Consider the following 12,645-nt stretch of genomic DNA (forward strand, 5'->3'; position numbering starts at 1 on the left):
ACTTGCATCCCTGCGCCTCCTCTGGGACTAGGTCTCACTGCGACTGGCCTTCCTCTAGGTATTCATGGAGCAGATTGGAATCTTCCAGAACATTGCCCAGCACTATGGCATGTCGTACCTCACGGAGACCCTAGAGTGGCTGCTGCAGCAGAACCCCCAGCTGGGTCATTAGCATGCTGGGCAGTGCCCGTTCTCTGCACCTAAGAAAACCATCCTCAGGAGGCTTTCGGGGAGTAAGACACACATCCCAGAAGAGGCAGGAACCAGCCAGAGCAGGAATTGGCTCCACCTACAGGTTCCAGGGCCCCAGCCTCGGTCCAGGGCAGCCCTCTCCAGGCCCAACAAGCGTGTCCATAAGGGCTCCCAGGGCATGTTTCTTGCTGGTGGAACACTATTGCGGCTGCTGCTGCAGGGCCCCTGGCAGCCCCAGTCCTTCTACCCTCCCCTCTGCTGCCCTGCGGTCCCCATGGAGGTCTTCTGTTTGAGCTGAGATCCTAAAGTGGCAGAACCCAGGCAGACCCAGACATTTCCTGTACACTAAGATCTGGGGCTTGGGCTTCTCTGTCTGTGGAGACTAACGGTCAGAATGGGGTTTACAGAGGTGTTCCTGTTTTGGCACAATCACCTTGTCTGCAGTGATGGGACTGGGCCGGTGGCAGAACAGCTGAGGGAAGGAGGGTCTTGGCCTGGGGCTGGGCCACAGTGGGGCCTGGGAGGGGGCAACCACAGCAGGAGGCCTGGGGGAACAGGGGAGGGGTGAGGCGCACCGTTATCCCGGATTTTGACATCATCTGCTAGCACCTGGACTCGAGAATGTATTTCTTCACATGCAAGACTATGTTTTTTCCTGTAGTCACAGGCGGCTCTGTTCTTGCTTCTCAGCCTCAGGGATCAGTCCAAGACCTCTGACCCCCCAGGGCCTGCCAGGTATCCGACTGTCCAGAGGCAGAGGGTCCTTAGGCTGTGCCACCTTTAAAATGGAACACTTAGCACTGGTTTGCTCGGGGCTGGGGCTGCCCTGCTTTCCCTTCCCGGTCAGGCTGGGCAAGAGCAGTGGGCTGGGCTAGGAGGCTGCCTTCCCACCATCTGGGGAAACTTTTGCTGGATGTGAGTTTTTCCTTCCACTTTGCCAACAGCCCCAGAACATAAAACCAGCTCTGCACCTTGTTTTTTTTTTTTTTTTTTTTTTTTTTTGTCTTTTGTCTTTTGTCTTTTTGTTGTTGTTGTTGTTGTTGTTGTTGCTATTTCTTGGGCCGCTCCCGTGGCATATGGAGGTTCCCAGGCTAGGGGTTGAATCGGAGCTGTAGCCACCGGCCTACGCCAGAGCCACAGCAACGCGGGATCCGAGCCGCGTCTGCAACCTACGCCACAGCTCACGACAACGCCGGATCGTTAACCCACTGAGCAAGGGCAGGGACTGAACCCGCAACCTCCTGGTTCCTAGTCGGATTCGTTAACCACTGCGCCACGACGGGAACTCCTGCACCTTGTTTTTAACTAAATGTAATTGGAAATAGAAAAAGAAAATCCAGGAGTTCCCATCATGGCTCAGCAGTAATGAACCTGAATAGGATCCATGAGGACACAGGTTCAATCCCTGGTCTCAGTCCATGGGTTAAGGATCCGGCATTGCCATGAGCTATGGTGTAGGCAGACAGCTGCAGCTCCGATTGGGCCCCTAGCCTGGGCTTCCATATGCCACAGGTGTGGCCGTAAAAAAGAAAAATAGGCAGATTGGCAAGGCAACAAACACATTAAATGTGAATCATCAACTCAGAAACCCCAAATGGGTGGGTATTGGGGGCCCCACTGTTGGCTCCAGAACCTAGTTTAAATTCGTTCTTGTCGTCTAATTGATGCTTTGAATTTTTCTTTTAATTTACACTTTTAACTTTCACATTTCTTAAAAGTTTTACTGTGTGTATGTATGTGCTGCCCCTTGGTGTCTGGAAAGAAGGAAGGAAACTGACTGAGGTCTGTCCATCTGGGTTTGCTGGCCCCTGGGTACCGCCTCCCAAGCACGACCAGGCCCAGTAACTACAGGAAACCCGACTCTGCTTGGAGGCGATGGAGCCCATCAGCTCCCAAATGGAGATTAAATCAAATTAGAACTGGGTGAGAGGGGAGGGCTAACCAGCCTTCCTGGAAACAGAGCTGGAAAAGTCCCAGGAGAGCAAGGATGGGGCTGTGTGCCCATCCCCACTGCACAGTTCCCTCTGAGGTCAGCCTGCCCTGGAGGAATTTGGGGCAGTGGGGGGTCCCAGGGTCACTCTCAAGCTTGGGGAGGGAAACCTGAGCCTCTGGCCCTGGTTCTTGAGCTGCAGCCCAGCCCCAACTGGAAAAGCCAGTTTCTCTAAAACTGTAGCTAGATGTCTGTGAGCCAGACACTCCGGATGTCATAGGCATTTGGATTACCCCTGGAGCTGAACTTTCAGGCACAGGAGAATCTGCAGGGGTGGCTGGGGAGCTTCTCCAGGGTTTGCTGGCTCCAGTGAGTGGTGCTGGCCCAACTGACAGGAATGGGGGCCAGCTCTGACCTTGGGAGTGAGTGATGGGGTCACAGGGGAGACCGTCTGTGGGAGGCACTGGGCCTTAGGACTGTGCACTCGTCTTCACCATTGCAGGAAGAACCACCTCAGGTCCAGTTCTGGTGTCCTCAGAGCAGGGCCTGAATGGGCAGAGCTGCTGAATGGAGTGACCCCGTAGCATCCAAGGATGTAACCAGATTACCAGGGGGCCTGAGCCTGCTAGTGCCAGCTCCCCACATTCCTCCAGCCCTGCACCAAAGCCCTTCGTCTGCCCCCACTTTAAGTAGAGCCTCAGGGCCTAGAGGGACTTTCTTAAGACCGACCTAAGCTTTGGATCTTCTTGGTTACAACTCCACCTCCTTCCTGGCTTTTTTCCCCAAGAGGCACCATCCTTTTCCCATATTTTGAAGTTTGGGATCTGGGGTGACCCCTGCAAGAAGCTGGTAAAAGCATTAGGGGTCGTCATACGTTCTTAGCCTGTGTGGCCCCCAGGTCAGACATGACTAACCTGGCTGGACATGGGGGTAGCAGTCAGTCCACACACTGCACTCAGGACCAAGTACTCCACAGCCCCATACCCAGGACCTGCCACTGCATGTTTGTCTTAAGAGCCTCAAGATGCTTTTCTCCAAAGACAAGGCCAGAAGGTTCTGGTCACAGGTTTATTGGACTCAGTATGTGATTTCTTGGCTATGAGGTGAGCAAAGGATTGGAGGGTGGGGAGCAGCTGGGGAGAAGGTGGAGGTGGAACTTGCCCCCTCTAGGCCCCTGGGCAGTTGGGAGAAAAGACGGAGGGCAGGCGGGAGCAGGGGCCCCCCACTTCAGGTCACCCCACTGCCTGGTTGCACAGGGGTCCTTTGGCTGCTGGTTTTGCCAAGGTGTATGGGCAGGGCCCAGGTCTAAGGTCCCAGCCGTGCTCCTGGGGACTGTCTTGGGACCAAAAACTTCAGGGGCTCCGATAGGCCCAGGTCTCCGGTGCCACGTGATAGAAGGCAGGAGGGGGCTCAGAGCTGGGCCAGACCTCGGGCGTCTGTGAGTGTGCAGTCCTGTTGGGAAGGCTCAGAGGCGCAGAGCCCTGGTCCTGCACCCCCGCCAGGAGCATCCACCATCTGCTCAGATGGGGCAGAGGTGGGGCAAGGCCGTGGAGGTGGGACAGCCAGGACCTGGCTCTGCCCCTCACCCCACAGCTGGCCTGCCAGCCCTGGGAGTGTGGAGCAGGGACCAGGTGGGGGAGGCGCCTGGCCCAAAACAAGGGCCAGGATCACAGGCCAGCTACCTGAGGAGTGCCTCGGTGTACACACCTTGTCAAATTTCTTATGGCTGTAGACCTTGTTTTTGTTCATGAATGTTAGCAGGATCCAGTCACACAGGAAGGAGCCCTGAGACAGACAAGACCGCTGTGTAAGGGCCTGGCAGCCCCCCCACCCCCAACCCTAGCGTGCATGCCTTACCACCCCAATGGAGGTCAGCGCTGTGGCCAGGTTAATGATGGTGGGGATCAGGCTGAACTTCCCTGCCTGGGGGCAAAAAGGCCACCTTAGATGGTCCAGGAGCAGGGCTCCAGGGAGGAGTGGAGTGTGGGGAGATGGAGGGTGGGCCAGCCCAAATCCCAGGTGGCAGAGAGGGTTGGTTTACCTGTCCATGAACGATGACATCAATTCGGATCCCGTAGGCTTTGATGAGTGTGCGGGTGCTGCTGCCGTTTATTCTATAATACTTGGCGAACCTAGGACGGAATGACCCAGAAGCACATCAGACCCAGGGTGGAATGGCCTGGATGTGCGAGCCCTGGCTCCCTGACCCTGAGGGGCATAACAGTGGGTGCACCTGTTGCCCAGTCGAGCAGCTCCAAGGCTGCTGACCACAGGCACCTCTGAGCCTTTGGGCATCTGCCTTTTTTAGCTCCTGGACCTCCACAGGCAGGGCAGATGAGGACCCAGCTATCCCTAGGCTACTGAAAGTTACCTGAAGTTGTAGCCAGATGAGGCTGGGATGTGCTTGGGGTCGAGCCTTCGGAAGGAGTACTTGGGGTTGCACATGGATGCTGACAGGTCCAGGTCACAATCCCAGTTGATAATGACACCAATGACACCACCCTGCCCAGAGGTGGGCACAGAGACAGTGCCAGGATCCACTCAGAGGGGACCGTCAAGCCCTGAGGTCCTGCTAAAGGCTGTGCATGGGACACATACTATGGGGCATTCAGGGCAGAGAGCTGGGGAGGGAGACTTGTTGAGTGCCCTGCTTCCCAGGCAGGGGTGCCAGCAGCCAATGGTGTGACTAGGAGTCAATAATTTAGCAGGAGCCATGCAGCGACCAGATGGGTCAGCTGATCATGTTTCTCTTTCCTCTGCCCAGTCAGAGCCAAGGCTGGCCAAGACTGCAGAGGGACTGGGCTGTAACGAGACCCGTTGAGGGCCAGTGGGAGCCATCACCTGCACAGGCAACTGTCCAGCCCACTCTCCCTGGCTTCACCCTCACCGTGTGCGCCAACTCTGTGAAGTTTTCCCCTGCCTGCTCCACAATGTAGCCCAGCTTGAAAATGGGGCAGTAGAGGTCAGAGACCTCGTGGAATGTGCAGTGTCTCAAGTAGCCATCCTTCCGGTTCTCAATGTTGCCCCTAAGGACAGAGCCCAGCAACATCAGATGGGGAGAGGGCAGAAGCCAGCCACACACCCCCAAACAACACATTCCAGGAGGCAACTCCCACCAGTCCTGCCCTTGTCACCACACCCTGAAGACTTACTTGGAGAACTGGAATTTGGGGTAGTGGATGCTGTTCTTGATGAGGATGGTGAAATTTGGGGCCATCTTGCCGAGAAATTGGCTGAGGAGGCACAGACTAAGTGTGTTTAGTCGTCCCTCCCCCAGCCTCCTTGGCTGCGAGGTCCTCCCCTCCCCTCACATCCTGGTTCTGGTGGATGAGGAAAAAGGAGCAACTGCAGAGTCGCGCTTGGTCCCAGGTGGGTGGGGGTCACCGGGCATGCACACCTGACTGAGGCGCCATCCTCCACTGGGCACCAGCCAGACACCTCGCAGGTCTTGGACGGCCCGTGGTAATAAGGTACGCAGCGCCCGGTCCGCAGGCCTGCGGGCAGACTCACGCTCAGGAGGCGAGGGGCGCCGCCCCAGCCCTGCCCCCAGCTGGCGCACACTGACCGTTTCCTAGCATATCCAGCTGCCCAGCCACGCAGTCCTCGTCCGAGTCGCAGGTGGCATTTCTGACCCTCATACTCTACGAGGGGGAGACTGCTTGGTCAGGGGCACGACACCCTTTGGCCCCAGGCCACCTTGGTTGGTGCAGCTGACCAGGCAGGTCCCCTCCCTCCCACCCCAGCTCTGCTCTCGACCCAGCCTCACCTCCGCGCAGGTTCCGAGGGTCTGGAAGGAGGTGACCTCGATCCTGGTGATGATGCTGAACACGCTGCCCCCCTAGCCTCAAAAAGAAGAGACAGTCGGCCCGAGGGGGCAGCTCCGCCACCACTCGGTCCCACCCTCAAGGTGCGCGGCGTACCGCGTGGGGCCCGCTTGGCGCACCTCGGGGGGTTTCACGTACTCCTCCACGTCCCACACTTTGTGCTCTGACAAGGTGAGACCTTTGACCTTGGTGATGACGGAGCTTTCCGGGCCGGTCTCGCTGTCCTGGTAGCTCTTCTGCACGATGAACACGTACCTGTGTGGACTGGCAGGGTCGGGTCTCGAGGAGACCCCGGGCAGGCCCAGGACGCCTCCCCAGCTCCGCTCAGGCCGGATTGAGGCTGCGTCACCGCCTCTTCTCGGAGGCCAGATAGGGTCTGCGGGGCCAAAGGGGCCAGCCGGGGCCCCCAGGTGTTCTCCACCCGCCTGCGCCCCGTTCTCCTTGCCCAGCGATCTTCTCGCCTCCAGCCCAAAGCAGACTCTCCAACCTGGGACGTCCTAGCGGCCCCTTCCCCGGCCCTCGCCCCCTACCCCGGGCTCCCCCTCCCCGCTCCCGGCCCCGCGCGCACCCACCACACGAAGTAGAGCAGAATGAGCAACTGCACGGTGCGGTACACGATGCCCAGGCGCCGGTTCTTCACCACGATCACCTTGGGTGTCTCGTAGTCCCAGAAGGCGGACCAGCAGCCTCGAGCCAGGCGCCGGGCCGCGGCCGCCCCGGCTGCCGCGGGGGACTTGGGCTCGGCGGCCGCCATGGCCCCGCAGCTCGAGAGGCTTGGGACGTGGCACCGGCCCTGAGGGCTGGGGGCGCGGGCTTGGGGGGCTCCGGTGGGCCCGCCTCCGGGGCGTGGCCTCGCGCGCCCCGCCTCGTCCCGCCCCAAACCAGGTTGGTCCCGGACAGGAGGGCGCCTGGCAGAGACGCTCCGCGCACCTGGCAGGTGTCACCAGGTGGATCCCCAGGCGGGCAGAGGCTTCGTCGCGGCAACGCTCGCCCCAAGCCGGCTCAAGGAGGCGTGGAGACTGACCAGACCCGCGCCGCCCTGGGGAGGACGCTTAATTTGCGGGAGGAAGTCGCGACTGGGCACCGCCTGCATCCTCAGCGTCTCCACCGTGTCTCATGTGCAGCGTACAGTAAACCCCAAGAGCAATTCCTTAACAAAATGTATAATTTCCCCAATTTTGTTGGGATACAATCCACATGTGAAGTTATGTAAGTTTAAGGTGTGCAACGACGTGATTTCCCAAGGGCAATCCTTGATTGGTGCCCACAGTTCTCCGCAGCTGGGTAAAGGCACACTGCCTCCAAGGTTCAAAAACCTGGATCCTTTGGAGTTCCCGTTGTGGCTCAGCGGAAACGAATCTGACCACTATCCATGAGGATAGGGGTTCAATCCCTGACCTTGCTCAGTGGGTCAGGGATCCTGTGTTGCCCTGAGCTGTGGTGTAGGTCGCAGATATGGCTCAAATTGGCATTGCTGTGGTGTAGGCTGGCAGCTGCAACTCTGATTAGACCCCTGCCTAGGAACTTCCATATGCCATGGGTGCGGCCCTAAAAAGAAACAAAACAAAACAACAACAACAGAAACAAACAAACCTGGGGAGTTCCCCTTGTGGCTCAGCAGAAACGAATCTGACTAGGAACCACTAGGTTGCTGGTTTGATCCCTGGCCTCTTTCAGTGGGTTAAGGATCCAGCATTGCCCTGAACTGTGGTGTAGGTGGAAGACATGGCTCTGATCTGGTGTGGCTGTGGCATAGACCGGCAGCTGTAGCCCTGATTCGACCCCTAGCCTGGGAATCTCCATATGCTTCAGGTAGAGCCCTAAAAAGCAAACAAAAAACAGAAACAAACAAAAACCTGGATGCCCTTCTTTGCTCACACACTCCTCTGGCTTTTATTTAGATACATGTTCAGTTCAAGCTCCCTCCTGCACCCAAGACAACAGCTTGCAACTCTAGGCTTCTATCCGTCATTTCCAACTTTCTTTTGTTTCGGTTTGTTTTTTCCCCATATTTTTGGTTTTGTTTTTACTTTTCGGGTTTTCACTTCTGCCTCATTATTTTGGAGCAAATCCCAGACATCAAAATATTTCACAAAATGATAAAAGTTAAAGATTTTTTTTTCTTTTTTGTCTTTTGTCCTTAAAGGGCCGCACCGCGGCATATGGAGGTTCCTAAGCTAGGGGTCTAATCAGAGCCGTTGCTGCCAGCCTACATCACAGCTCACGGCAATGCTGGATCCTTAACCACTGAGCAAGGCCAGGAATCAAACCCGCAACCTCATGGTTCTCAGTGGGATTCATTTCCACTGTGCCACAACTAGAACTCCAAAAGTTTAACACTTTTTTTTTTAAATTAAATTCACATAGCATTTAATTAACTGTTTTAAGTAAACAATTGTATGGTGAACAATTCTGTGAAATTTAGTACATTCACAATGTCGTGTAACCACCATTATATTCTTCCAAAATATTTTCCTCATCACCAAATAACATCCCTTACCCATCAAGAAGTCACTCCCGGGAGTTCTTGTCATGGCACAGTGGAATCAAATCCGACTAGGAACCATGAGGTTGTAGGTTCGATCCCTGGCCTCGATAAGCGGGTTAAGGATCTGGCATTGCTGTGAGCTGTGGTATAGGTCACAGAAGTGGCTTGGATCTGGCATTGCTGTGGCTCTGATGTAGGCTGGCGGCTACAGCTCCAATTAGACCCCTAGCCTGGGAACATCCATATGCCACAGTGTGGCCCTAAAAAGACAAAAAAAAAAAAAGAAGAAGAAGAAGAAAAGAAATCACTCCCTGTTCCCCTTCCTCCACACACATACTGGCAATACCAATCTACTCCTCTCTCTAAGGATTTATTATCTGTTTTGGATATTTCATATAATGGGATGATGGAATATTTTTTTGTATCTGACTTCTTTTGCTTAGCATAGTGTTTTCAAGGTTTTTTTTTTTTTTTTTTTTTTTGTCTACATCATAGGCATGAGGAAGTTCCCTGGCCAGGGATCAAACCCCAGCCATAGCAGCAACCTAAGCCGCAGCAGTGACAATGCTGGATCCTTAAACCCGCTGAGCCACAGAGGAATGCCCTCCCTTCATTTTTATGGCAGAATAATATTCCAGTGTATGGATATTCCACAATTTATCTATTCATCTGCTGATAGACATTTTAGTTTTTACATCCTGGCTATAGTGACTAGTGCTGCTATGAACATTCATGTACAAGTATTTGAACACTTATTTTCAAATCTTTGGGGTATATCTTAGAAGCAGAATTTCTAGGTCATTCTGTGTTTGACTTGAGGAACCACCAAAATGTTTGCCAAGCAGCCAAACATTTTTCATTCCAGTCAACAATACACAAGGATTCCAGTTTCTACATATGCTTATCAGCACTCATTTTCTGCTCACTTGGTTATTGCCAGCCTCGTGGGTGGAATTATATAATTTATGTAGATTAATGTCTATTTAAGTCCATTGCTCATTTTTAAAATTGTCTTGTCTTTGTTGTTCAGTCGTTCAATTCTCTGTATATTCTGGATACTTAACTCATCAGAAATATGATTATCAAATATTTTCTCCCAGTGTAGGTTGTCTTTTTACTTTATTTATTTATTTATTGCTTGCTTGTTTGCTTTTTTAGGGCCACACCCATGGCATGTGGAAGTTCCCAGTCTAGGGGTCAAATCAGAACTGCAGCTGGCCTATGCCACAACCACAGCAACGTGGGATCCAAGCCACATCTGTGACCTACGCCATAGCTGTGGCAATGCCAGATCCTTAACCCACTGAGTGAGGCCAGGGATCACACCCTTGTCCACATAGGAGTCAGATTCATTACTGCTGAGCCATGACAGTAACTCCATCTTTTTACTTTATTGATAACAACCTTTTTTTTTTTTTTTTCTTTTTTGGCTGCTCCACAGCATATGGATTTCCCAGGCCAGGGATCAGATCCAAACCTCAATTGTAACCTATGCCACAGCTGCAGCAACGCTGTATCCTTAACCCTCTGAGTGAGACCAGGGACTGAACCCACATCCTCAAGGATACCTGTTGGGTTTGCAACCCTCTGAGCCACAACTGAAACTCTCCTACAACTGATTTTTTGTCACTGTCATTTTTGTTTGTTTTAAATTTTTTGTTACAGTTGGTTTACAGTGTTCTGTCAACTTCTGCTGTACAGCAAAGTGACTGAGTCATACATATACGTATAAAATATATATATATACACACATTTTTTTTCTCATTATCTTCCATCATGTTCTATAACAAGTGATTGGATATAGTTCACTGTGCTGTACAGCAGGACCTCATTGCTTATCCCCACAGCTGATTTTTGTGGGTTGATGTTCTACCTTGCAGATTTGTTCAACTTCATTTATTAGTGCTAGTGGTTTTCTTGTGGATTAATTTCTTGTGGGTTTCCTGGGGGTTTTCTCTTTATAAGTTCATATCATCTGCAAACACTTTTCTTCCTTTCTGATCTGGATGCCTTTCATTTTATCTAATTGTTCAGTCTAGAACTTCCAGTACAATGTTGGATAGCAGTGGTGAGAGCAGGCATCCTTGTCTTGTTCCTGTCTTAAGGGGGAAGTAAGGGGGAAGATTTCTCTCTTTCACCATTGAGCACAAAGTTAGGCAGGGCTTCTTCATAAATGCCCTTTACCATGTTGAAGAAGTTCCTGTCTTTTACTACTTTACTTTTCTGAGTGTTATAGTGAAAGAATGTTGGATTTTTTTAGAAACTTTTGGAGTTCCCTGGTGGCTCAGCAGGTTAAAAACCTGGGCCCATGTTTTTTTTTTTTTTTTTTTTTTTGTCTTTTTGCCATTTCTTGGGCCGCTTCTGCAGCATATGGAGGTTCCCAGGCTAGGGGTCAAATTGGAGCCACAGCTGCTGGCCTACACCAGAGCCACAGCAACGTGGGATCTGAGCTGCGTCTGCAACCTATACTACAGGTCATGACAATGCTGGATCCTTAACCCACTAAGCAAGGCCAGGGATCAAACCCGCAACCTCATGGTTCTTAGTTGGATTCATTAACCACTGAGCCACGACAGGAACTCCTGGGCCCGTGTTTGATCCCTGGCCTAGGACCCTTTGCATGCCACTGGCACAGCCAAAATAAAAGACAAAATACAATTTTTTTCTGCATTAGTTGAGATAATCATTTTCACTTTCTTGGTGGTGTCCTTTGAAACAATTTTTTTTTTTTAATTTGGGAGAAATTCAATTTATCTATTTTTTTTCTATTTTGGTTACACTTACGTTTTCATTTATAAGAATCCATGCCCAAACCTAAGTCTACAAATATTTACACCTATGTTTTCTTCCTTTTTTGTTTGTTTGTTTCTTAGGGCTGCACCCGTGGCATATGGAAGTTCCTAGGCTAGGGGATGAATCGGAGCTGTAGCCCAATCTACACCACAGCAACAGCAACACCAGATCCGAGCCTTGTCTGTGACCTACACCATAGCTCATGGCAACGCTGGATCCTTAACCCACTGAGCGAGACCAGGGATCAAACCTGCAACCTTATGGTTCCTAGCTGGATTCATTTCCGCTGCGCTGCGACGGGAACTCCACGCCTATGTTTTCTTCTAAAAGTGTTATGGGAGAGTTTGCTGGTGGTTCAATGGATTAAGGATCCAGTGTCATTACTACTGTGGCACAGGTTCTATCCCTGGCCCTGGGAACTTCTGCGTGCTGTGGGCAAGCCCCCCCACCCCCACCCCCGCCCCAAATTTATGGTTTTAGCTCTTATACTTAGGTCTTTAATTCACCTTGAGTTAAATTTTTTTTTTTTTGGTCTTTTTTGGGTAAAACCTGTGACATATGGAAGTTCCCAGCCTAGGGGTCAATTCAGAGCTGTAGCTGCAGACCTACGCCATAGCCACAGCAACACCAGATCTGAGCCACATCTGTGAACTACACTGCAGCTCATGGCAATGCCAGATTCTTTACCCACTGAGCAAGGCCAGGAATTGAACCCACATCCTCATGGATATTAGGTGGGTTTGTTACTGCTAAGCCACAATGGGAACTCCAGCTTGAGTTAAATTTGTTTTGTTTTGTTTTGTTTTTGCTTTTTGGGGCTGCACCTGCAGCATGTGGAGGTTCCAGGGCTAGAGTTTGAATCAGAGCTACAGCCGATGGCCTACACCACAGCCACAGCAATGCAGGATCCAAGCTGCATATGTGACCTACACCACAGCTCATGGCAATGCCAGATCCTTAACCCACTGAGCGAGGCCAGGGATCAAACCTGCAATCTCATGGTTCCTAGTCTGATTCATTTCTGCTCTGCCACCACAGGAACTCCTTGAGTCAAATGTTTACAATGAGAGGTAGAGATAGCCTAATTCTTTTCCAGCACTGTTTATTGGAAGGCTACTCTTTGCCCATTTAATTATTTTCATATCATCGTCAAAATCAATTTATTTTATTCTATTCTACATATTTATATTTTATTTCTTGGTTCTCAATTCCATAGATCTAAATTTCCCTTTTTCTTTCTTTTTTTTTTTTTTTTGGTCTTTTTTGCCATTTCTTGGGCCGCTCCTGTGGCATATGGAGGTCCCCAGGCTAGGGGTCTAACCGGAGCTGTAGCTGCCAGCCTACACCAGAGCCACAGCAACGCGGGATTCGAGCCGCATCTGTGACCTACACCACAGCTCATGGCAACGCCGGATCGT

General features: G+C 51.9%; 2 protein-coding genes across 10 annotated transcripts in view; one reads left to right on the forward strand and one right to left on the reverse strand.

Annotated features, from left to right (window-relative positions):
- Positions 1–1,167, forward strand: part of POLE (DNA polymerase epsilon, catalytic subunit) — a 54,673-nt gene extending 53,506 nt beyond the window's left edge. Inside the window, exon 49 of the mRNA XM_021073944.1 lies at positions 59–1,167. Within this exon, the coding sequence (XP_020929603.1) occupies positions 59–172 (114 nt within the window). The 3' untranslated portion in view covers positions 173–1,167. The remainder of the gene's footprint in view (positions 1–58) is intronic.
- Positions 3,177–6,923, reverse strand: P2RX2 (purinergic receptor P2X 2). Of its 9 annotated transcripts, none has more exons than XM_021073950.1 (12): positions 6,519–6,865; positions 6,066–6,210; positions 5,889–5,960; positions 5,688–5,763; positions 5,520–5,616; positions 5,275–5,355; positions 5,010–5,148; positions 4,494–4,624; positions 4,164–4,254; positions 3,980–4,045; positions 3,830–3,907; positions 3,177–3,558 (listed from the first exon to the last, which is right to left on the reverse strand). In XM_021073950.1, the coding sequence occupies exons 1-12, from the start codon at positions 6,698–6,700 to the stop codon at positions 3,475–3,477; spliced, it is 1,242 nt and encodes a 413-aa protein (XP_020929609.1). In that variant the 5' UTR covers positions 6,701–6,865; the 3' UTR covers positions 3,177–3,474. The 9 variants fall into 9 exon arrangements, with proteins under 9 accessions (XP_020929609.1, XP_020929607.1, XP_020929608.1 ...); XM_021073948.1 differs by having other exon boundaries at positions 3,177–3,637; positions 6,519–6,850; XM_021073949.1 differs by having other exon boundaries at positions 3,177–3,637; positions 6,066–6,201; positions 6,519–6,840.

This window comes from Sus scrofa, chromosome 14 (genome assembly GCF_000003025.6).
Source record: "Sus scrofa isolate TJ Tabasco breed Duroc chromosome 14, Sscrofa11.1, whole genome shotgun sequence".
NCBI lineage: Eukaryota > Metazoa > Chordata > Mammalia > Artiodactyla > Suidae > Sus > Sus scrofa.

Bases quoted from the DNA above. Each gene is read 5' to 3' on its own strand.
- P2RX2 (XM_021073945.1), bottom strand. From the start codon at position 6,700: ATGGCGGCCGCCGAGCCCAAGTCCCCCGCGGCAGCCGGGGCGGCCGCG. The intron at 5,149-5,274 runs GTAAGTCTTCAG...CTCTGTCCTTAG, and splicing joins CCCAAATTCCAGTTCTCCAA to GGGCAACATTGAGAACCGGA. The intron at 4,046-4,163 runs GTAAACCAACCC...TTTTGCCCCCAG, and splicing joins ATGTCATCGTTCATGGACAG to GCAGGGAAGTTCAGCCTGAT.